The 23,963-nt window shown below is 42.4% G+C and overlaps 3 protein-coding genes across 7 annotated transcripts; 1 reads left to right on the top strand and 2 right to left on the bottom strand.

Annotated features, from left to right (window-relative positions):
• The first annotated feature begins 35 nt into the window (after positions 1-35).
• btg2 (B-cell translocation gene 2) lies at positions 36-2,218 on the top strand. The gene is made up of 2 exons (XM_027025438.3): positions 36-414; positions 894-2,218. The coding sequence occupies exons 1-2, from the start codon at positions 267-269 to the stop codon at positions 1,262-1,264; spliced, it is 519 nt and encodes a 172-aa protein (XP_026881239.1). The 5' UTR covers positions 36-266; the 3' UTR covers positions 1,265-2,218.
• A 7,035-nt stretch (positions 2,219-9,253) lies between these two features.
• znf76 (zinc finger protein 76) lies at positions 9,254-15,518 on the bottom strand. 4 transcript variants are annotated; one of them, XM_027025392.3, is made up of 14 exons: positions 15,387-15,518; positions 15,131-15,228; positions 14,663-14,746; positions 14,431-14,508; positions 13,986-14,170; positions 13,791-13,856; positions 13,277-13,390; positions 12,894-13,095; positions 11,464-11,643; positions 10,996-11,190; positions 10,668-10,780; positions 10,105-10,257; positions 9,903-10,016; positions 9,254-9,754 (listed from the first exon to the last, which is right to left on the bottom strand). In XM_027025392.3, the coding sequence occupies exons 2-14, from the start codon at positions 15,201-15,203 to the stop codon at positions 9,662-9,664; spliced, it is 1,650 nt and encodes a 549-aa protein (XP_026881193.1). In that variant the 5' UTR covers positions 15,204-15,228; positions 15,387-15,518; the 3' UTR covers positions 9,254-9,661. The 4 variants fall into 4 exon arrangements, with proteins under 4 accessions (XP_026881193.1, XP_026881197.1, XP_081561490.1 ...); XM_027025396.3 differs by having other exon boundaries at positions 13,986-14,167; XM_081705364.1 differs by lacking the exons at positions 15,131-15,228; positions 15,387-15,518 and having other exon boundaries at positions 14,627-14,746.
• A 1,947-nt stretch (positions 15,519-17,465) lies between these two features.
• c22h6orf89 (chromosome 22 C6orf89 homolog) lies at positions 17,466-23,381 on the bottom strand. 2 transcript variants are annotated; one of them, XR_014119357.1, is made up of 10 exons: positions 23,200-23,381; positions 22,805-22,964; positions 22,210-22,493; positions 21,718-21,883; positions 21,108-21,250; positions 19,978-20,147; positions 19,730-19,865; positions 19,329-19,452; positions 18,924-19,105; positions 17,466-17,602 (listed from the first exon to the last, which is right to left on the bottom strand). XR_014119357.1 is itself a non-coding variant. In XM_027025399.3 (9 exons), exons 3-9 carry the CDS (start codon positions 22,396-22,398, stop codon positions 19,023-19,025), a joined length of 1,011 nt encoding a protein of 336 aa, XP_026881200.2. In that variant the 5' UTR covers positions 22,399-22,493; positions 22,805-22,964; positions 23,200-23,380; the 3' UTR covers positions 17,908-19,022. The 2 variants fall into 2 exon arrangements, 1 of the variants encoding a protein (XP_026881200.2); XM_027025399.3 differs by lacking the exon at positions 17,466-17,602 and having other exon boundaries at positions 17,908-19,105; positions 23,200-23,380.
• Positions 23,382-23,963: the final 582 nt, after the last annotated feature.

Below are 23,963 nucleotides of genomic sequence, written 5' to 3'. Positions count from 1 at the left end.
CATCCTTTGTGTGTTCTTCAATAAAGAGGCAGACAAGCGTCGAGTACGCGCAAAGGAGTTGAGAGGACGGTCGATGCTTGGAGTCTCTTAGACATTTAGAGTTCACAAGAATGTTTGTTGTCCAACGTGTTGCTTTAATCTAGCCAGATAACGTTTGAAGAAAAACAAACAGCAAGAACTCAGCTAGCTACATCTTTCTAAAGCCTCACTTCAATACAGGGATTTAACTGTCGAGCTTAACGAGCACGGACACAGATCTGGAGAAAATGAGCCATAGCTACGGAGCCAAAGCTGACATGGGCCCCGAGATAACGGCCGCAGCAAACTTTGTTTCGAGGTTGCTCCGAACCAGAGGGTTTCTCAACGAGAAACAACTTCAGGTTTTCAGGGACTGTCTACAGCAAGCACTGTCAGGTAAATGTTTATCTCTTTTTAAACAACGTTCTTATGCGAGATTTTGACAGCATAGCTAATGCTAACTAGCTACGTTTTGTTCCGCCAGTTATCTGGCGTTAGCTAACCTAGCACTAGCTGTGCAGGTATGTCTTGGCTAACCTAACTAACCTATCTGAGCCCATTTCATCAACCAGATGGTACCTGGCTGGGTAGCTAAGCTACATCTGAGGCTGGCTGGTTAACTACCCTCCTTTGACAAGTTTCATATTTCTTTAGCTAGCTAGGTTAGCTAATATAACGCATGGCTACTAAATCACACACGCTGGCTCATAAAAGCAATAATTAAGTAACTTAATTAATAGAAGCTCGGTGGCTTGGCTATGCTAGCTAGTGTACGGGTTGCTTTTGTCCCTAGCTAGCATATCCTGGGTAACACTAGCTACATGTACCCCCGTTTCTGTAATGTCTGTTTTAACATCGTTGTTTTCTATCTCCAGAACACTACCAACATCACTGGTTCCCAGACAGACCACAGAAGGGCTCCGGTTACCGCTGCATCAGGATTAATCATGAAATGGATCCCCTTATTGGCAGAGCCGCTAGCCGAATTGGACTGAGCAGTGGACAGCTGTTTTCCCTCCTTCCCCGTGAACTGACCCTGTGGGTGGACCCATATGAAGTGTCGTATCGTATCGGAGAGGACGGGTCCATCTGCGTACTCTACGAGGCCGAACCTCCTGCACCCGCTTCCACTCCCAGCGCGCTCAGTATGTCGCCCTTCGACAAGACCCTGAACTGCAAAAATCGCTTCATGATGGGGGCTCGTGCCAGCCCTCCGAAGAGCTACCTGATGACCGTTTCCAGCTAATGAGTTAACCGCTGAGCATGAGTTGGGTGGGACAGTGATCGGCCTTACTCCGAACAGCTTAATTTTCCTGAGACTTTGCATTTTTAGACGTTTCTCTCTCGGTTAAAGCCAAATCTTAAACTCTTATTTTAGGTTAACTAAAGCACTGCCCATTGAAAGGTATTGTTCCTGTTGGATATTTTCAGATGGACCCCATAAGAACCTTGCACTGTTAAATCTTATCTGTCTTTGTCAACACTGTGACAATTTAGAATGAGCTAAAGCAGGTAAACATTTGGTGCTGGCTATCGCAGTGCAATAGGAGTATCTCACCAGTCAAGAATTTAGTGCAATCACACCTGTTGAAAGACACTAGCTAGGTACTATAGCGCTTGAATTTTAAACCATTGTATTGCACACAATGGCCACCACTTTAGGGCCCCTTTTAAACCTGGTGTTTCCTGGGGATTCTGACAAACCCTTTGATTTCTGCTGCCTTAAACAATGTTGTCATGACCTCCTTAATGTTGAACATTTCTGCCAAATTTGACTTATTGTGCAATATGCAGAAACATACTTGGTTTGGTTAAAGCTCTTGTTGTGCCCCTCCCGAGTTGTTGTAATGTTGTGAAATGAGTCCTATTTGGCAAAGTGAACGTGATGCTTGTTGAGCTGTGGGTGTGTCCGCTTCCCCCTGGGGCAGTGAATGCTGGCTCAGCACAAAGTGGATGCTTTAAACTGAGGTGGCTGGTTGGCGTCAGGCTTGTTCACACTGCCAGCAAGATGCTCTTTATCTCTTGTAGCGCTCCCTGGCTGCTGAGCAGCTTTGTTTACTGATTTTAGACACAAATGTAGTTTGTAAGCTATTTGAAGCACAATATGCTTTAAATGTAATTTTTGACCTGACATTTGTGCTTGTATTAAAAACTGTACAGTTTTGTGGAATTTTTATTGCAATAAAACTATGGAATTGTTTACTTGTCTTTCCCTTCTGTGAAGTAGTGGTGCTGTATGTGGTAAATGGTACTCAGTTGTGGGGGGGTTCAATCCTAATGCCCAGCAGGCATAATGACTTATCGGTGCTCGCTCTCGCGCGCACACGCACACTCATGTCTGGGCATGTTCTTCAGGCACACCTACACCAGGAAGTGTGGTTGTGGTTTCAGTGTTTGTTTCCATTGTTGCTTTACCAGACACAGCAGAGCAGTATATTTTGTAAAACCTTCTGGTTAGTTACAGTAAAGTATCTAAATATATTTTTATATGGTGGATACAATATCCCCTTGATCAAAAATGTCTTGATTGGATATTAAGATGTTATATTTCAGACTAGCATTCCAGCACCTTTTCATTAATACTAGCAAAGACTAGTTTTTGGAAATGTTTGGTAAGTTTAAAAGAAAAATGACTTGTGTATTGCCTATGAAGTTTGTGGACTCATTTTATTGGATGTTAATCCTGTCTTTGGTTTATTGAAATTTGCAGATATCCAGGTTACATTTATGGAGTTTTTGTTGTAAATTAGTATCAATACCAGTTGGTTTATGTTTTTCTTAAAAATGCAGTATAAAAATAAAGTATTCAGTTTGAGTATTCAGTCCCATAACTCCCTTAACTGCTTTGTTTTCTTGGTGGTATGCTTTGGGTATTTGTCTTATTGATGGCCTAAAGTCTTTGGTGTTCTTATAAATGCTTTCACCTAGGAAGGCGTGTACTTTATGTCCAATGACTTTAATTGGAGCATAAGTGGACTTGAGTGAAGTTGCAGAAATACTTCAACAATGTTTCATAGAAATAGGGTACACCAGAGCCCAAATGCATCATAATGAGTCTCAAGACTTGTGTAAATTTGATATATCACTATTTTATATTTGATACATTTACAAAACATTCCAAAAACCAGCCCTTTGTCATTGTGGAGTATTGCAAGCAGCTTGATGAAAAAAGTGTTTAATTCATTTGAAGACAAGTCAGAAACTTTCAAACTGGAAAGCTTAAAAAGTCTGAATCTTTTCCTTATGCACTATGTTTCTGAAACACCATTTAGCAAGGTTAGCTGGGTAACTACAAATCAGCATCAGGGCTGAGGAACACTGAGACAGACCCTTTCTGCTTTAATGCAAGTGTGGTCCATCTTATGCAAGTTTGAATAGCTGGAGTCCTTTGTTTTTAAATCTTGACCATTTTAAACAGTTTGCTTAAAAATAATCACATCTCTTGGGAACCAGATACATTTCATAAGTGTCAAAGAAATAACTGGTATTTTTGCTCAAATTTCCAATTAATGAGTAGTTATGTTGCTGTTATTACAAGTATTCATTTTGAAATATATTAAACTGTTAGTCTGATCTGTTCGGTTCTGAAGTGTTCTCTGTTAAAGTCATGCTAACTTTTGTGTGTGTCTTTTCCACATCAGTGTTGCTGTCGTTATACCTCTCTTTATTTTGGTGCTTAGCTTGAAAATGATCTGTGAGTGGATTGTTAGGATGGCTTTCGTGAAGTGAGATTAGAAGGTAGCTGTACTGGGAGCAGATGTCTCAGGAGAACTTGCTGTTACTATTCAGAGTCACCACACAGCTCGTTTCATCTATACACAGAGATACCACAACACGCACACATCCTGGAGTTTCCCAGTGCTTTCATTTCCATAAGAATGCCCAGTATGAACCCCTTGTACTGCTCGGAGGCTTGTGTGAATGGACATAAGGAGGGAGTGTAACTGGTGCTGTGCAGGCCCCTAGCCGAGTAGCAGCCCACCATACTCGGACGCCTCCAGCCCCCGCTGGCACACAAGCGGCATAATCAGCATCGCTGAGCTACTTCTTTCAGGAACAAGGCATCTGGTGAGGGGAGACAATAGGCTGCCTCTCATGGCTGGCTGTCCCCTTTTCCCCCATATCTCTCCCTCCCTCCCTTCCTCCCGCCACAGAGCAACTTCGGACGCGATGCCATCTGTCACATCGCTCTCCAGACGTGTCTGCCCTGCAGTGCGTGGTTTTCCTTTAAACCCCCCTCCCCCACAACACACACAGCAAGCTGCTGTCTGTGCTTTTTAAATAAACAAAATGATTGTGCTTACTTGGTGTCAAGGTTTTTATGCTTTGGTTGAGTATGAAACCTGTTGTTAAACAGGTAGCAGCCTAAAATCAAGTTTATTACTTAACTTGGTTTTACAGTTTACCAAGTACAATACAAGAAGTTAACATCAGGGTGATTTAGCTTAACAATACATTTAGCTTAGCTACCACAGGACACTAATAAGCAGTTGCAGTAGAGCTGCATATATATATATATATATATATATATATATATATATATATATATATATATATATATATATATATATATCCACACTAAGACCCAGACCTCAGTCTGAAACTCTTCTTCTGCATGGATGACAAAGTTCTGATCTGCATATCAGCAGTGTATATCAGCTTCCTATGACTGAAAGCCTTCACAAAAAAAAAAAAAAAAAGTAATAAATATAATATATAAACTGGAACAATAGCAAAACAAAACAATCCAAAAATCCAATCCAACATTCAAACTAAATATTTTTATTATTTTAAAAAGTGCTGAGTAAATATTTTGAGCTGGAGTTTTGATTACAAATGCTGTAGAGTTTAGAAAACCTACATATAGTGAATTTAGTGGGTAAATGAATAAAACATCATAAAGTTGGGAAGAGGTGTATAAAAGTGGATTAACAGTGTGTGACACTGCCAACTCAGCAGGGTTTGTGTGTGTGTATCCATCTTGTACTTCACATTGAGCTGATTTTTAGGATGACAGATTCAGCACAATGCACACACATTTTATTTAAACTCTTTCACCCATTCCTCAGTCTCACTAATAAATCTTTACCCCAGGGTCTATGTTGATATAGTAGCCCCCCAAAAAGACACATTTTTATCAGTTCAACCTAGAATGAAGTAGTGAACTGTTTTATTTATCAACAGCTTGTCTTGTGACCTGATACATGCAGGGGCAATGCAGCATTTAGTATTGAAACTCTACTAAATTTGTGCCCTAATGAAGTTGGGTGACCATTGGTGCATATTGAGCAATGTAGGTTTGTTCAGTTAACCCAGCAAATTCAGAAACTATATTTTCTTTGGTTACACACCACCTCTTGGGTAAGTGAATGCGGAGAAGAGCATATACTTGGCTGTAGGTAGGTGAGATACTGCTGTTCACCTGAGGGCTTTTTCTCTTGGATGTTAGAAGTATTTCTCAGAGGCCTCTTCTTAACACTACTCCCCTCGAACCCCCTCCTGACGCGGCATCATTCTAACAAATTATTGACCTTTGGCCCTCTAGCAGCTGAAGCTACTCAGAGTGTGTTTGTGCTTGCTGCTGCCATGTGATTGGATGGATGTTGTATCCAGGCAGAATTCTCCCCTGCAAGGCATTTAGAAGTTTTTCCCAGTTTCACATTGGGACCTCATGTTCATCTGCTAAACTTTTTTTCCTCCCCACACAAGGGGAGTCTCTGTGTGCACATGTGTGTGAATGGGTGTGTTTTGAAGAGGCATACGAATGGACAGACACTATGGTTCTTTCAAAGACCCATAACACTATGAACTAGCCCTCATTCATCTGACCAACAGCAACAGATTTTACATCTCAAAGGTTGAATCACTTGATTCAGCTGTGTCTCTGTTCCCTTTAAAATAAATTTAGCAATTAAGTTCTCTCCTGCTAAGATTACGTTTACAAACACACACTGAGGAGTAAGTCCATAACTGCAGTGTGTGGTATGTGGATGGGTGGATGTGAATTCTGGTCATTTGTTTAAACCTCAAACAGCATGTGCTCTGTTTGGGCTGGGACAGGCAACCATAATTAGATGAGAGACAGAGGAAGAGGAAGACAACCAGAGATAGAGAAAAACAGGAGGATGAGAACAATATATAGAGTGACAAACAAGAGTGAGAGATTGTTAGTCATTTGCACGTTTCACTTAGGAAAGTTTAGTCGTAAGAAACTAGAAAGGTCTTTGAAATGTGTTAAAACCCTAAAGCTGACTAGACATTAGCTGTGAACACCCTAGAATTCCTTCAGGTGTGGTGAATGACTCCCATAATTAGAAGATGAAAGGGAGTGAGCGGATTCCCTCAGAATGGCCAGGCAGCGAAACTCCAACTGCATGGCAAGACGGTTAATGCCAAGAGACTGAGCTGATGTGTACGTGTGAATGGTGTTCCCTTCCTCCATAGCTGTAACCACAGCATTTCTGATGTGTGTGACAGAGACATTTTATGTGTTTTTAGTGATTTATGCTAAGTCTACATCACAAAAGGCCGCCCCTCCCCCGTATCGTCGGCCTCAAAGGGTGTAGGATGTGGAAGGGGAGTGGAAAAACACAGCAGCCATGCTTTAGAGAGTGATGGAAAGTTGAGGCTGTGTTTATTTTGCTGTTTGAATGTTAAAACACTTCCTGTCCTCATTACCCCACACCTCTCTTGCCTGCACAAACACTTCCCAGAATAAGGTCTTGCCCTATCCCCTAAAGCAAACACAAAATCTAGTTTTTGATGCCATTCAAAGGTGCTTTTGATATGTTGGATGTAGTTGGATTGTGCTTCCTTGGGTCTACTGTTGTAAGACTTTATAAAGGACAGCACCAGGAATTTGAAGAGCAAAATCAAAAACTTGTTGCTAACGTACTGGAGACCTGGCAGGGGTAAAAAAAAACAAACCCAAAAACAATTCTTTGAAAATAAATTACCACACAAAGAAGGCAAGGCTGGTAAAGTGGACTTATCAGATGATATCAGGAGTGCAGGAGTCAGTGTTATGGATTGTTCTGTGTGTACGATATTCTGTAAAATGAACGTCTGTGCTATACGTACTGTATGGCCCTCTCCCCTTCCAACAGACACACTCACTCCCCTACTGCCACCCACCCCTTGTCTGTCTCCCACAAAGCCTCTCATTGTTCTGGAGGCTGCCGTGAACCCAAGCCTGCAGCAGCTGTTGGGCTAAATCCTGAAATACTACTGCTGAGAAGGGTGTATGTATGTGTGCACTCTAAGGGGGAACAGCAACCTGAGCTGTGTGTGTGTGCAGAGAGAAACCTAGAAGCATAATAAAGGGATCACACTCCTCTAACCCCTTTTGCCCTTGTCTACATCCTCTCTGAACACACACACACACACACACACACACATAAAGACATAAAGGCCCCCACCACTGTGATCATGCTAAGTAAACAATCCCACATCAGCTGGGAAGTACACTGCATGTCTGGGCATGTTAACCCTTTCTGTTCAAAAACACACTTGCTTTTTCACTCACATGTGTTTGTGTAGCTTGTTGGTATGAAGCCTGGTAAAGTAACTCATGAAATACAGTCACCAATCATAAAACCCCCACCCTGCTGTGCAGTAAAGGAGATAAACTTGTTTGTAGACTTTTCACTCTCATTGTTTGTCTTTCAGACTAGAAACTCCACCCTTTGACACTGCAGGTCCCATATTCCTCATATCTTTCTCATCAGGTAGGCATATGAGACACGCAATAACTGCAAAATGTTCAGTTCTCTTTTTAAGCTAAGACAAAATAAACGAGCCCATTTGGCCTTATTTTGTGTTTGTGTAGGGTGTGTGTTGCTGTGTTTAGATGTGTTCACTTAGAGAAGTGTACTCTTAGAGAAGTCGAAGCAGGCATGTACCCAAAGAAGGGCTTTGCCGTGCAGGTTTCAGCTTATCTGGGTCCAGTTTATCTGTTAGCTAAACTCCACCCTACTCTTTCTGCTGCAGATACAGATAACACCAGTAAGACAACACACACACACCATCATAATCATCATCAACTGTAAAATGTGTTCAATATGTCGAGTCAGTTCAACTATATTTCTACATAAGAATAACATTACTAAAGTGTGCAGAACAGTTGTCTGTAGTTATAACACGTTCAAATCATCTTTTGTCCACTTAACTGGTTGGTGTGATATAATCACAAAGCTCCAAGTTCAAAACCCAGACCCATGTGTAGCTGCAGCTGTACATAGCACAGGTCTCCTAGGATGACTGATAACTTTTTGTCAGCTACATTTGATACCAAATCCGTCAGAGGGCCCATTTCCTCCGTTACGTGCGTATGTTCAACAAACTGGATCTTTAAAAGGTTATGGAGATATGAGGGGTCGTGTTCACATCCAGCTTCCCCTAACACAACGCGCCGGTTACAGTACAAGCTCTTCTCTGGCAGGACTACGTGCTGCTTGTATGCGCGGGTCTGTTCAGCACGTAGACCTCGTATATCACGGCCGCCCGATCCGTCCTGCGTTAAACAGATAATGCTGTTTGACGGCAGCGCGTGAAGGGATATCGAGCTCTGGTTACGCTAGGCGTGGGCACGCTCTACAGCCTCGCGCACTCTCACGCGGAGGCGTGGCGGAACAGTGGACGGGGGGAGTTTCCAGCCTCTCCCGAGCAAAGGAAACCCCCGGCACTGCTCGCGCCGCCTGCCTTCCTTCCTCTCGCCTTCTCTACAGCTGTTGGCTGTCGTCTCTAGAGCGCGGCCAGTCGGAGGCTGTTGTTATGGGAGAACTGGAAACCAGAAGCTTGGCTCGAGCTCGCAAAGGTAGCGAGTGTTCGCGTTCGGGCACGCGCGGGAAGACGTACGTGGCTTCCTTAAAACGAAGACAAATACTGCGACCGTACTGATTTATCAAAAGTAACGACATGTCAACAAACTGATACATCACTCAAACAGCAGCCTAGTACTGTATACATAAAATAAATTAAGACACGTGAGAGCTGCTGACGAATTTAAGAGATCGAGGGATAAAGTTAACAACACAATGCGCCGAATCCCAAGAGGGTGGCCGTATTATTTTTTTACTAGAAGTCCTAAAACTAGATATTTGACCCAAAGCTCTCTCCCACCCACCCAACGGTATGTAATAACATTACATAAAACGTTCCTTCGTATTCATTTGCAGCATTTGGCAGAGGTATAAACACATTCTGCACACACTCAACTCAAAAGTAGGCTTTCAAACACGGGATAAGCAAAGTTTATTTATTACCAAATGTACATATTATTAACACAAGAGACTTGAAAAGTTCACCTATATTAGCTCAGTGGGTGTTGAAGGCCTGTCTTCACTGTAATGTGGGAATTGACTGGGAAACTCATCCATAGGCCTCTTGGTACATAGTGTTCTAACACACACGGCAGCTCCTTCAGACTGAAAATCCCTTGGGAAAAAAATAGATGATCCTTCCATATAGCGTTAGAATTAGGGAGCTGAGAGAGACACTCACTGTCCTGCCACTGCAGTCTGAGCACTGATATCAGTCCTGCACAAACTGCAGCAGCAGTCTTAGAACTTGGCAGGTCTGCTGGACTACTGCTGATCGTAAATCAGTGCTTCTGTGGGTGCTGTTGAATCTTCGTGGTATGTGGTCAGGGCTCTGACTGATCCTGGGTCAGTCCTCCCTGCTGGATGTCAGTGGTAGCCATGCCAATGGCCTCTTCCAGAGTCTGCTGCTCCTCCAGCTGGTCGAAGGGAGATATAACATGTCTGAATACACATTGATCAAACACAATGATGCAACAGTAGTACAGGGACACACACACACACACACACACACACACACACACACACACACACACACACACACACACCTCCAGGTGCTGCATATACCTGCACTGCTATCTGTGTGCCATTTGCTGTTGCCAACAGTGCCACCTGCTGACACTGAGAAGACGACACATTGAAACCACCAGGCATAATTGCAGTGGACGTTACTATGGCAACCTGAAGACCAGAGAGGAACAAGTGAGTAAAACTGAGGAGATACCAGCAGCACCTGATCCAATCACAGTACATATCCAATAACGCCCACCTGCTGCAGTTCTTTGCCATCTTGCGTAACCATGCCAACGTGTTGCTGTTTCTCACTTATGACACTGTGGTGGGCAGGGACAGTGATGGTGGTTCCATCCTGTGTTACCATGGTGATGCCAGTGCCCAAAGCCTGCAGATCTGACAGATTCACCTGTGACAACAGTGCCCACACACACACACACACACACGCAAATGATAAAAACACTAGAAAAAGAAAAACAATTTCAGCAAAATGAGGCAAAAAAGAAAAATTTTCCAAATTGTATTTAGCACACACACACACCAGTGTTGTGCAGTCCTTCAGTTTATTTCAGAGGCTTTGGATGATAATCATGAATACTCCTGTTTATTCACAAATCAATATAGGAGTTTCTAACTGCAGTCAGTTTTAATGTGAATAAATCTATTATATAAGGGCGCATGGGGGGGCCAAGTGCTGGAACTTGATCTATTACAGAAAAAACACTTATGAAAGCCGATCCTTCAGATTTTATGTGATTTTTACTTGAAAAATCACACACTCTTTTCTTCATTCCTCTGCCTATGAATGATTGGCAGTACCTGGGTGCCAATGATGTCCTCAGGCTCAATGGAAACTTGAGACTCCTCTTTCTGTTCTGTCCCCTCTAAAAATGTGTTTTTCTTATGTGACGATTCCAAAGACTCTATGTTTGCTTTTACACACACACACACACACACACACACACACACACACACACACACACACACACACACACACACACACACACACACACTAAAAGCACCATCTTTTTTTTTTTTTTTTAGCCTTTCATGGTTTTTCCACTTTCCACTTTTTTTATGAAAGATTTTCCATGTGTATATGTTTATATGTCTTTGTGTGGTGTGTGTAAATGTGTGATCATCTCACCTTCAGTGGGCTCATAATCTTCGTGCACAGTGCGTTTGTGCATGGCCAGTGTGGACGTCTGTCTGTACGTCTTACCACAGTGGTTACAGCTGTAGGGCTTACAGTGCGTGTGCACCACATGGTGCTTATAAAGACTGGAGTACTCCGTAAAACGTTTCCCACAGCCAGGTACCGTACACAAGTACGGCTTCTCACCTAGACAGACAGGGAGGCAGACAAACAGAGGTAGGCAAATGGACATTTCTGTAGTGCATTTTTCTTAGCACATGCCTAACACTATACATTATACAGTTTTTACCATCATAAATGCTAATTCATTACTTATTATCCTTATCTTTTAATAACAATTGCTCACTGCACTGGGGACAAGAATGAGAGAGAAACAGACAGAGAGAGACAGAGGCAACTTCCTGTGTTATTCTTTAAAATCCCATATTTCTGTCTGGTTTTGCCATGCGGAGTTCCTACCTGTGTGGATTCTCATGTGGTTTTTGTAGTTGGTGGCACTAGCAAAGCCACGGCCACAGGAAGGCTCCGGACACAGGTAGGGCCGTTCACCAGTGTGTGTGCGCATGTGCACCTTCCGGATGTTGGAGGTGGTGAAGGAGCGTCCACAGCCCTCAAACGGGCACTTAAACGGCTTTTCACCTAGTAAGGAGGAGAGGGGAAGAGAGACAGTGAAAGACAAAGAGGGATAAAGACACAGCGAAGGATATGGAGAGAGAGAGAGAGAGGAGCAGAGACAAAGAAGGGGAGAAAGATGTAAAGGGATGGAGTGTGTTTGTTATGCTTGCATATCTGCATAGGGTGTATAGGAATGTGTGCATCTGAAGTACATCCTGAAGAGAAGAGACTTTAGTGAAGAGCCCATCACCACCACTGTCACTTCTCCTGATAGGATTAGTTGTGCACTATGTGGATTGAACAGAACTACTAACTGGTTGTCATTGTATAGTGCCAAATATTTGTAAGTCATTAGTCTTTAGGCTTACAAGCTACTCATAAGTTGTAAAGCAAGTTAAAGCTTTGTTAATTGTGTGCTACTAGTTCACCATACAGTGTTGGACAGAGGAGGTTGGGTTCCCCTGCTAAGTCTTGATGTAATAAGAGTGTTTTCAGGGAGGCATAACATTGAATTAGATATATTAAAGAGGTTTAACATTGAATTAGACATATTAATATCATAAGCAATAAGGGAGTATAGAGAATCTGTGTCCATTCAAAATGATTTGTGTACAGGACGGAGGCCTCTGTAGAGGTCTCTGCAGGCTTCTGCAAAGAATCCCGGGTAAGCTTCAGAAGACCTCAGTGTAAAATTGAGGTCAGTGTAAGAGAATGTCTCTCCACCAGGCTCAGGACAGTATAGTAAAACAATCTTCATTAGGATAAGGTCAAGAGAAGTCTTCTCTTGTATGGTTTGGACATAATGGTCGTGAATGCAAACACTAATATGTAAAAGAAGGTGGGGTGAATACATAATCACTTCTGACAAATGTGGGTTTTTTATGTTTTTGTTAGACATTCTCCGGAGGGTTCCTCAATAATGCTTGTTAACGTTAACCTGTAATAAAGGACAGGACCAACTGTTCTCTTCAACTAATTCTGAAGTCTGCATCTTTATTTTCCATTCAAATGTTTAACTTTAAAACTGATTGGGGATTTAGGAAGGACAGTCTTGGTTCCTCACAAGGTTTCTTCTTCTTGCCCCTAGGGAGTTTTTTGCCTTGGCTTGCTCATTAGGGACCCAGATTCTCTGTATATGTGATTTCTGTAAAGCTGCTTTGTGACATACTGTAAAAAGCAATACAAAATAAATTTGAATTAAACTCTCTTATGTGTGTGATTGTATGCAGCGTGGTACATGAGTGTGTGTGTGTGTGTATTCATGTCACTCATACCTGTGTGTGTACGCAGGTGTTTCTGCAGGTCTCCAGACGTTTTAAAGGCTTTATAGCACATATCTTCAGGGCACTTGTAAGGTTTCTCTCCTGTGTGTGTGCGCAGGTGACTCTTGAGGCCGTAGCCTGTTGCAAACGCCTTTGTGCACGACGCTACCTCACACCTGTATGGCCGGTCACCTGTGTGCGAGCGCTCGTGTACCTGAGAGACACCACAGGGATGGGTCACGCAAAACGACCTGCACAGACACCTCACCACTCGCAGCTGAAGAATGTGTCACAGGTCCAAACATGAGTGTGTTGGTATTTGATATACAGTTTGACAGTGAGTGAATAAGTGTAAGTGTGTGTGTGTGTGTGTGTGTGTGTGTGAGCTCTCATACCTTCAGATGATGTGCAGTAGTGTAGAGGCGCCTGCAGCCTTCGTAGCTGCACTGGAAGGTTTTGTCGCCCTGCTGACTTTTATTTGTACGCCATGCCTTCCCTTCGAACATTAGCTACAGCACAGAAACACAAACACAACCATACACCAACACATACATCAGAGGCACTTAATGGAGAAGTGTGCACACAGATAGGGTTGTAACTAGCAGGTTTATTCAACTCCAGTACCTAAATGCACTAATTAGGCTCCCTTCAGTGCTAAGCACACTCCTTGCAATTTGATTTGTCTAGCATTTTTCACTATTAAAACGTGCATGTGTCATGGATGTTCCAAAACAACTTTACACAGCTCCATGCTGCTCAGCTGCAAAACACTAAGAACTACCAGTGCAAAATAGGACAGCAGAAACTTCCTCTGAATTCTCATGCTCCCCAATCTGCGTCTCTCCCTACCTGCGCCTCCCCCTACCTGCGTACACACCTGTGCTTCGTCTTACCAGCGCCCACTCCTACCTGCACAGCAGTCTGTTCCACTCCATTAACCCTTCCACTGCTCCCATTCACCTCTACCCCTGAGACCTAAGGAGAAAATATGTACAAGAGACTATATGCTTTACATTAAATGACATTATGAATATTATCCTTATGATGTGGTAATTTTAGTCTCTTCTGAGTTGGTGATGACATATGCGAATATGTGGCTCTGACCTGAGAAGCGTAGCTCTCCAGGGTGCTGATCATATCAGCCTCTGCTGCGAGATCGTCTAGTGCTCCCCCTGTCTGCACGGTAAGGATAGCACCTCCTGTCTGCAAAGTCGATGGGTGGTGGATGTACACAGTGCTGCCATCTTCCAGCTGCACGGCCTCCACTGCACTGGGGTCATAGCCATCTACTTGATCAATTAAAATGGAAATTGAAATGGAAAACTACATATAAAAATGGAAAATTGTATATACAGCAATCTCAAGTACTAGAGGAGAAACAGCAAGCTAGGACAGTTTTCACATAGATTTTTTTGTGAAAGACAGAATTTAGTTAAATATAGGATATAGTTAGTAACAGCTGTTTTTAGATGGGTAGCTCAGGTTTTTTTTAGGCCTTGTGGGGTAGCTCAGTGTGTGTTTTAAGATGTGTGTGTTTTAAGATGAGTACCTTTAGGCATGCGGTGGATATAGGCTGTGGTACCGTCCTCGAGCTGGACTGCCTGACCATCTTCGAATGGCAGACTGTCTGAACCAATAAACAAAACAAAAACCAAAAACCAGAATGAAATGAACAAAACAGAAAACCCAAAAAACAAGAGGAGACAGAAGAAATGAATTTGTAGGCTGGAAGCTGGTTTATTAACCTGTTTAGAGAACCATTAATGTGCTGTCAGATCTACCTTTCGGCTGTACTGTGACCTGCTGGATGTATGCTGTTGTCCCATCCTCCAACTGGATGGTGTCTCCTTCAACCAAATTACCATCTGATGGCCAACATAATGCAAGACACTTCAAATGAACCATTATACATATATACATACCCACAGGTGCATAATACTGGGCAAAAATTCTCATTTATTCCACATAGGTATAACCAGCAAAGAAAATACACTATTAAAAAGCAAACAATAACAGAAATAGAAAAAAAGCTTAATGCTAATGGAAACTCCTGTTTGTTTGTTGTGCTGGGGATAGAAATGTGGTTCCCAATCTCTAATATTTCACCATTTTTACTGTTCTGACACACTCGACTGGACCAATGAGCTATTTATTCTATATGAGCTGTTTTTAGATGGGGCGTGAAAGAGCAAAGAAAGCACTAAACCGTGCAGAGCCCTGCATCTCCAGCACTGGGAACATGATCTCACCATTAATAGCCTGCTGGATGTAGGCTGTGGAGCCATCACTCAGAGCCACAGCCTGCAGGCTCAAACTCTCCATCCTATTGCTGGAGAACACACACTACCTGCCCCACACACACACACACACACACACACACACACACACACACACACACACACACACACACACACAGAGAAGAAGTATTATTACAAATCCATCTCCGTCCCGATTCCAAACACTAACTAGCCTATATTCACTTCAACACCCATGTACAATGCTAACCTCTTAGGTAATGGATAACAGTACTTCTGAATTTAGCAGAGCTTTGCTGCTTGTGTGGGAATTAATCTGCAAGTACCACAGAGAAACATTTGGTTCACACGGAAAGCTTATACTGTAATTCACAAAGCAACTCCTACAATATGTATAAGTGAAAATGGGTGGAGGAAGGACAGGCTTATTTTCCTGTGCTGTCTTGTACTGCAATGAATTTCAATGGAGAACACCTACTAAAATAGTTTAGTCTAGCCTCTCCTTTACAATGCAACACAGGCAGTTATGAGGCTTTCATCATATAACTCATATGCCTTAACATTTACATCAACCTACACTACATGTTAAACAGAAAAGAACACTTGGTACAGATTTTTATGAAATATCTTTTAGATTTTGAAGACTTTCATCCCCTACTTAATATAGGGGATGCAGAAACTGTGATCCCCCTTTATACTGGTCAACCCCACTGCACGAGAATTCTCAAACACACCACATGATGCATTCATATTTACTGCATCCATTGCCCCACTGTCTGGCTGAGCTACTCTGGCTTCACACCCTGGCCTGTTCCCTTTACAGGAGCATTGCTATAAGTTCTAAGTGTCTGCCAAGCTTTCAGTGCTATGGCACCCAAACTCTTCAGGTACCAGTTTGTTTTCCTGTTTTAGTTTTCTATGGCCTATAGCTACAGCCTGCTTTTTTTTCTGTTGCACATCAGAATATTCATTATGCTACAAGTGTGACATATTTTTACAGTTGGTGTTCCAACATGTTGACTTGCTTTGTAAGCATACCTTAGCTTGAAAAAGGTACTATATAAATAAAATGGAAAACTATCACTATTAGAGTGACTGGATATAAAGAAAAAAACTGCAGTTAATAAAATGATGGTTAAAATGGCTATTGTATCTTGTTTGGACGTTTTTGGTTAATATAACAGGAAACCCTCCAGGCTATCCTTTGCATGGGACATGACTGGTAAAATATGTTGTATATAAATCTTAATCAACTGCTACACTGGGTCAGGATATTGTGCTTCACACTGCAAAAGGGCAAATATTCTGAAAACACCGCAGAGCAGACAGGCGAGATAATTTTAACTTTTCAACGAGTTACAAAATTATACACCAACTTAAATGACTGACAGTAAGAACATTTGGACATTATTTAAACCATTTAGCATAAGAGTGTTTTTGTTGAGGGGTGCCTGATGACTTTTCGGTAAATCCTTTAGTTTGGAAATGAAATGGTTATGGCGCACTGTAAATCTAATATTCTGTCACATGAGCTTCTTTAACAGTTTAGATAAAGTATCATATACGATGTTCACCAGGAAAAAACAAATAAAGAAATTCAAAGACCTGAGTAGCTTGATAAAGATCAGTTTTTTGCTGACAAACTTGAACATGGCTGCCAGCCGGTTTGGGTTCGGTAACCTAGCTAACGAAAAGGACTTTGCAGCCATCCAGTTCAGGGCTCAAGAAAATGTCTCGTCAAAATATAAGACGTATATAAACATCCCTGTTGTGCTACGAATGTGGTTTGTGGCCTAATTCACAAGAGCACCGTTTGGTTGTGTGTGACTAGCTAACTTTAGCTAGCTAGCTAAAAGGCTGGTAAACACAGCTAGCTACGTTCCTTTATCTTAGGAAAGCAACCAAACGATTGGCATCATGGCGAGAGGTAGCCAGCTAGATCTGATCGTTTCAGAGTCCAAAGCAACGACAGCTGTTAGCAAAGATAGGCTAGCGAGGTAGACGAACTAAAAACAGAAACGGCGCTGTAGCTGGCGAAGACAAGCTAACCTACGCTAGCACGTCAACAACTTCTCATCGGTCACTGCAGGCCTCTTTTCTGTCGTATCACGTTACCTTATGCACGAAACTACCATCTGGCTAACCGACCAGACAACACTAAATGCGCTGTAACTTATTTTTATCCAATTACAGTAAATTTTGAGGTTTAAAACAACTCGATTTAGCACAATCCAACCCCATTCTCAACTTTCCTGCGAACGATCCCCCATTTTTCTATCCCATCTCTCCCTTGGCTTGAGAAGTTGCAGCGCAAACTGGGATACTCACCACCACCGGCGGCGCAAACTGGGATACTCACCACCAGCGGCTGCGGCGGCGCAAACTCGGATACTCACCAGCGGCGGCGCAAACTGGGATACTCACGACCGGCGGCGGGCCGCCATGCACTCAGATCTGCCCCGGAACCTGAAGAATCAGCACCAAACTCCTATTAAACACTTATTTGCAAGCTTAGAAACACCGCACGTACAGTGCTGGGAACATTTTTGCCTGGGAGTTTCATCAGACGTGCTATTAAAACATATTTACCCAAATATATTTTGATAGGACGTGTAACTGACCTCATCCCGCGAGTATTTAGGCATAGAAGCCACAGGAAGTTGCCACTAATTTATTTAAAATATTCTGCAGGATCAAGGTACCTCTAAAGTTTGAATTCCAAATAAATACTCAAAAAAGAGTACACACGGAAAAAAACAGGGAGAAAAGTCTTTCAAGGAAAATCTTTATAAACAGCAGTGCTTGTTTACATTAGAACTCCCGCAGTTGTACCAGAACGACCATTTTATATTCATATTATTTATTACAATAATTATAAACACTTTATTCTTAAAATAAACATTGCCAGCAGTATCAGCTTGTTACTCTAATTAATGAGCCACAAACATGCTGCATCAAGAGCCAGGCCAAGAGTTGCTCTCCATTTAGATAATGTGGGAAATTCTACACAAGAGTACAGCCTGAAGCCAAGGCATTTTTGCTTAGACTCTCAACACTCAGTAAAGGAGCATCATGCCACTTCCCTCTCAATGAAGTAACACAAAGTGGGGATAATACTGTTGAGAATTAGTGAATATCTACAGAAAGGTACAGACAAGCAAGAGATCAGGAGCAGTAATGGAGAAAACGGAAACAGTTTGCTGGCGCACTGATGCACAGTTCCAACTATTTTAAAGTGCTTTCACGTGTTATTTCTGCAAAAGGCAAAAGGAAAAAGACATGCAGGGATATCTGAAAATCGATGGCAATTGTAGCTATGCTGCAGAGAACATAGTACTGGCACACAGTGTATGTTATTGAGGAAACCATTTACGAGTGAAGCAAAATAATTTGGAGGCATCTGATCCTCTAACCGGAACAGTTACATTAATTCACATATTTGTGTCTTGTGTTCTTAAATATTCACTAGCAAGGAAACAAACAAACATCATTGTCATTAGTATTTTAACATATAAACACAACATTCAAAACTTTAGTTACATAATGTTCCCACATTATATAACTAAAACAACTTAACAAGGCAATTAATTCACTTCTGGCTGATTTCAAATTGCTCATAAAAATCCCTCATTCATTGGTCCCAAGTGTTCATAACATCAGCATATCTTGCCATAGGTTTCTCCTTCACTTCCTTGTGATGGTTATTATTTTAAATGTTTTGCTTTTTTTTCCCCTAAAACAGAAGCTATGAACATGCTGAACACGGCACATTAACATCAGCCTGTACCAGCTTGATTTCAGGGTTCTTCAGCAGTGGCTCCAGCTCATTCTTTCATCCTTTCTGCCTCTTCTTGCTGCCAGTTTCTTTTTCTCAAATGATTTGCTTTCAGAGGGCTGCTCCATCACACACAACATTTTCCCCTTGGCCAGGGAAGAGCTCAAGCTGCCAGTAGTGTGGATCTGCATATACTATCAGAGATAAGAAAAAACAAACAACAAGCAGTATGAGGAATAGATGGACATTATACAGTAACACTATTATGCAATTATGTTTTAAGATGAGTATTAAAAGGTTGGATCAGTATGTAAAGGTATATTTAATGGGTTTTTTTTAAATCAAGTGGGAGCGAGTGAATGGTTCAGTGTGTGGGCATACGAGTGCATATGCGTGCGTTAACACACGGATGCTCACCTAGATCCCCTGGTCCAAGCCACAGGTTGAAGGAGCTGCACTGTGATAGGCAGTGTTGAACAGGCAGGACCCGGACAGTTGGGGAGCCCTCACCTACCAGCAGCCAGCCCATCACACGAGCTCCCTAATACCCCACACAACACAATTACCACAACTGCAGCATTCAAGCCCATACAAAGGCACATGTCCCAGGGAAAGTCTGCCTGCAGTATACAGAACTCTGCAATGTCTACAGCACCCACACATATAACCATCCACCCACATTCAATTTCCATTCCTCTGTATGTGAAATGTTCTATCAAAAGTTGACAAAGACTTGCTTGATAATTAGGCAGTAGTAGGCAGCATCAACATCAAGTCACTGTTTTTAATACTGCACCTACATGCACTCACACACTCACTCTGCTCTGAGATCCAGTGCTGTGTGTCACTCGGCAGCGCTGCAGCGTAGTTCCTGCACCTTCCACCAGGGGGCAAACCACTGCGTTGGGGAAGAGCCATTGGAACACTTCTTCCCTGGAACCTGAGTCAAACCTCCTGAGCAAGCAGAGAGGAGAACAAAAATGAAAAGAGAGAAAGTAAGTTTGAAATATGGTGACATGGCTGTATGCCACAGATGTGGATGTTTAGAGCAGAGCAGGTGCTGTACCAGAGCAGACTGAAGTTGGCTGGGCCCTGCGGGAATGCCGTCTTTTGGGACATCACCTCCTCCTCCTGCTGCTGCTTCTCCTGCTGCTCCAACAGCACAGTCATGGAGCCAGAGTGAGTGGAGTAGAGTGCCTCCAACTGTTGTCTCTTCAACCACAGAGACTCCCCAGCCTAGAGAGACAAAGGGAGTGAGACAGAGAGCGAGACAGAGAGCGAGCTGAAACACCAAAACTGAAAGGAAGCACTGTTACCCTCATCATTACTAGTCCTGATCCCCAAGCTTCAGAACTGAAGCAACCTTATAAAGGACACGACAGTGGAACAGGACTGGTTCTGACCCTGTCCAGGAGCTTGAAAACCTTTTGTTGAGCACTGCTGGTCTTAAAGAAGAAGTGCCTACTCAAATCTAAAATTATTTCCTGAAATTGATATTCTTTCCTGTTTCACTCGTGCAAAGGTGTGGGACCGTGTTTTGATCTGCAGTAAACTCTCTCTTTGGATTGCTGCAGAGTTTTGTGTCTTTCAGAGGTTGTCAACATTTAAAATAAACTTTCTGGTCCATTTCAAACATACTGTCATGTTCCTGAACTTGCTATCCTCTTGGAAAGGACCAACTTTTTTAGTGTACATGCTGGAAAAGGAACTTCTAGATGGCATGGAGATGGAGAGAGAAAGAAAAGCAGAGAAAGTGACCGAGAGCCATATCACAGACATGCATGCGATATACACAAACCTACAACTGGAAACAAGCTTGGGAAGTTAAATGTTTCTGTTCCTGCTGAGGTCACAACAGAACACCACCACCACTTCACCTTCCTCGGTCAACTTCATTGACATAAAATGGCAAAAATGGTAATCTACAATTTCAAACTGCTTCCTTCTCTCTGGTGTGTAAGCAGCATGCAAGACCAGCAAGTCTTTAACACACCAGACATAAGGAGAGAGAAGAAACACACACACACACCTGCTGCACCACAGCAAAAGCACAGCTTTCATACAGCGGCAGCATGTGTGTTTGTGTCAGTTTTTACATGTGCGTAGTTCCTCTCATTCAGACTGACTATGGGCTGTGTGTGTGTAATTCTTCACCATCAGTAGCACTGACTGTGGTCTGTGAACTGTGGTGTGTACCTTTAGTAGCACTGGGTGTGGTCCTGTATGTACATGCTCAGTGAGTAATGTGGGGAGCTCCATCACTGCAGACACATCAGCACAGCCAGAGCAGTTCAGCAGAGTCTGCTTCATACCATCCACTCTCCACCAGGCATGAAAACCTGCACAGCGAAGCAGGTAGATAAGAGCGAACACGCGAACACACACACACACACAAGCTGGTCCACCACCAGTCCTGCTTTCAGCCCATGGAGTAAAAGTCACAGGCATACACTGTGCAAGTTTGGAAGGCCCATTCTCTTCAAGTTTTAATTGTCAGCAGTATATTGCCAACGCTCATTATTTATATAATCGTACTTTGTGAAACGTATCCATCCTTATGGGCAGCTTTGTCAGCGAGCACTCCTTTTCTTCTTGCTTTACATGACTCAAAATTCCAGTATCAGTAAGTTATTGTCAACAACAAAGGTTTATCTACAATGTTCAGGTTTCTAATGAGCTACAATATATTGAATGTTGACTCTAAGTGCACTATGGTTATACTTGTTCTTAAAGCCAAACTGACAATGCCAGAAATATTTATTATATAGATAAAATTACATCATTGGGCATTTACTGTACAACTTACTGTACAGGTTGTACTTCTTAGCAATGGGGAGAGAGAGGAGTCTGATGTGGCTCAGTGGAGAAGACCAGTTGTGGGCTCCTGCACTGATGAGCCCTGGGTGAGGGAAGCTCTGGGGATATGTTAGGGCCAGGACAGCAACCAGCAACACGCCAACCGTAACCACAAACTGCACAGCAAAAAAAAAGCCACGGGGGAAGGGGGGGGGAAGAGCAGTGGCACAAGAAATGCATTAACCACTGATAGATGTTTATGGGCGTTTATAAGCTTTTACAATCACACACCAATATACATGTCTGTAAAGCCTCCTTGAGTATGAAAGGCACTATATAAATAATAATAATAATAATAATAATAATAATAATAATAACAACAACAACAACATATGCTCCAGCCCAATTTAACAAGACAATATTTCATGGCTCAGAAGAACAGCACAGCACCTTCTTGCAGCCAGGCCTGATGTTGTATCACTAAAGCCCATTCACTCATTACCTTTATGATGGCTCGAAGAAATGGAAACTGTGGCGGGTCCCTCCGAGGCTCGTTCGTCTCCAAAACCTGCTTGATGAATTTTTCAATCTCTCTCTCCGACATTCCATATCGGTATCCGGACTGGCGGAGGATATCAATACTCTCTGACAACTTGTCATAAATGCAAGGTTCACTCAGGGTGGTGCCCATCGCGTGCACCTGCTAGCATTAAGATGCAATCCTGCGTTTCAGTGATCGACCACTAAAATGAGAGCTCGAGGCGGAGAACTCCGCAGCTCCGGAGGCTGGAACACATGGTAAACAGGTCGAGGTAGCTATGGTAAACAGGTCAAGGTAACTCTGCTGGAACACATGGTAAACAGGTCAAGGTAGCTATGGTAAACAGGTCAAGGTAACTCTGCTGGAACACATGGTAAACAGGTGAAGGTAGCTATGGTAAACAGGTCAAGGTAACTCTGCTGGAACACATGGTAAACAGGTGAAGGAAGCTATGGTAAACAGGTCAAGGTAACTGCTGGAACACATGGTAAACAGGTCAAGGTAACTAGCTGCACAAACTCGACATCTCGTATCTAGTTACTAGCGTCACTTTTACCTGTAGAGAAGAATCATCATACACTGAAAGTGAATAAGGTAGCTAGGTGATTTATTTGTTCTCTTATCTAAGGAGAGATCTATTCGCAGGTGCAGGCTGATGTTTTGCTAACTTATCCCAAATCACGTGAGAATGCTTTAGCCTCCATGGTCTGTGATTTCTGAAACAAAGAAAATATCGTTTTTGAAAATCTTTGATTTTATATATAAACAATATTTGCTAGCTAGCTATTTATGTAGGAAGAGGGAGTAGCTAGCTATAGCTAGCTAAGGTGACCAGAGTTAGCTAATGTAGCTAGATGCAGTACGATTTCTAGCAGTAATGTACAGTTCTCTTTAGCTGCTATGTGCCGAGTGAGGCCATACGCATTATAGAAAGAAAACAGCCCAACGTACATGCCAACCTTCGTCGATCCTCACAGTTGAACTCGCCCAGTTCCTCCTACGCCTTCACACTAATCATCGACACTCTTCCCTGAACTCAAACTCTTCTATTTTCAATATAGTTTCCGCAGATTCGCGACAACCAACACTTGGTTCTTATTGGTTTATATACGTGACAACAGAAATAAAAATATTAATAAATGTGTTACTTATTAGACGAGGCATCCTGGTAATCATATTCATATGCGTGTTTCCTAAAATGAAATTTGCGAATTTGCTTTATTAAATTAGTAGTTAAACGTCCTATATGCCTATTTTTGCGCGTGACCGGGTCACTCCTTCGTGACGCATGCGCAGTAGTCACAACCCTCTTCGTCAATACAGTAATTTTCCTTTTTTCCATTCGAAATATCATCACACGTTAATTAAAAATTGACGGTATATTGTATGGCAGGCAGTTTTAACATATGGTTTTCGTAATACAATTTAAGATCTCTACAAATGAGTTTTGACTGGTAAGAATTAGAATTTGACTATTCAAAATGACAATTAAGGACATCTGCACTTACAATCTGGCTAGTACGAACGGCAATTTACAATTACGTCATCGGAATCGTCATTTGAAGCGTCACAAATAAGAAATGTATAGCAAGTCTTTTTCTTACATGTTCTAATGTTAATTAGCTTGATTTGCATGCGGATACAAAGTGGAGATAATTTACAATGATCTTTTCTTAAAGATACAACACAAAGTACTGCCCGTTGTCAAAAAAAAA

The sequence above is a fragment of the Electrophorus electricus genome, chromosome 22 (assembly GCF_041902795.1).
Source record: "Electrophorus electricus isolate QZ-2024a chromosome 22, ASM4190279v1, whole genome shotgun sequence".
NCBI lineage: Eukaryota > Metazoa > Chordata > Actinopteri > Gymnotiformes > Gymnotidae > Electrophorus > Electrophorus electricus.
Note: the sequence above shows the minus strand (reverse complement) of the source record. Positions and strands in the feature narration are given on the sequence as shown.

What these genes read in the sequence shown, in the direction of transcription:
- znf76 (XM_027025392.3), bottom strand. Translation starts at nt 15,203, where the DNA reads ATGGAGAGTTTGAGCCTGCAGGCTGTGGCTCTGAGTGATGGCTCCACA. An exon ending in CCACATGAGAATCCACACAG is followed by an intron (nt 11,191 to 11,463) that starts GTAGGAACTCCG and finishes CTGTCTGTCTAG; the next exon opens with GTGAGAAGCCGTACTTGTGT. An exon ending in GCACACAGATAGCAGTGCAG is followed by an intron (nt 9,755 to 9,902) that starts GTATATGCAGCA and finishes CCCTTCGACCAG; the next exon opens with CTGGAGGAGCAGCAGACTCT.
- c22h6orf89 (XM_027025399.3), bottom strand. Translation starts at nt 22,398, where the DNA reads ATGGGCACCACCCTGAGTGAACCTTGCATTTATGACAAGTTGTCAGAG. An exon ending in CACACCCAGTGCTACTAAAG is followed by an intron (nt 20,148 to 21,107) that starts GTACACACCACA and finishes TTGTCTCTCTAG; the next exon opens with GCTGGGGAGTCTCTGTGGTT. An exon ending in GCACTGGATCTCAGAGCAGA is followed by an intron (nt 19,453 to 19,729) that starts GTGAGTGTGTGA and finishes GTGGGGTATTAG; the next exon opens with GGAGCTCGTGTGATGGGCTG.
- btg2 (XM_027025438.3), top strand. Translation starts at nt 267, where the DNA reads ATGAGCCATAGCTACGGAGCCAAAGCTGACATGGGCCCCGAGATAACG. An exon ending in TCTACAGCAAGCACTGTCAG is followed by an intron (nt 415 to 893) that starts GTAAATGTTTAT and finishes TTCTATCTCCAG; the next exon opens with AACACTACCAACATCACTGG.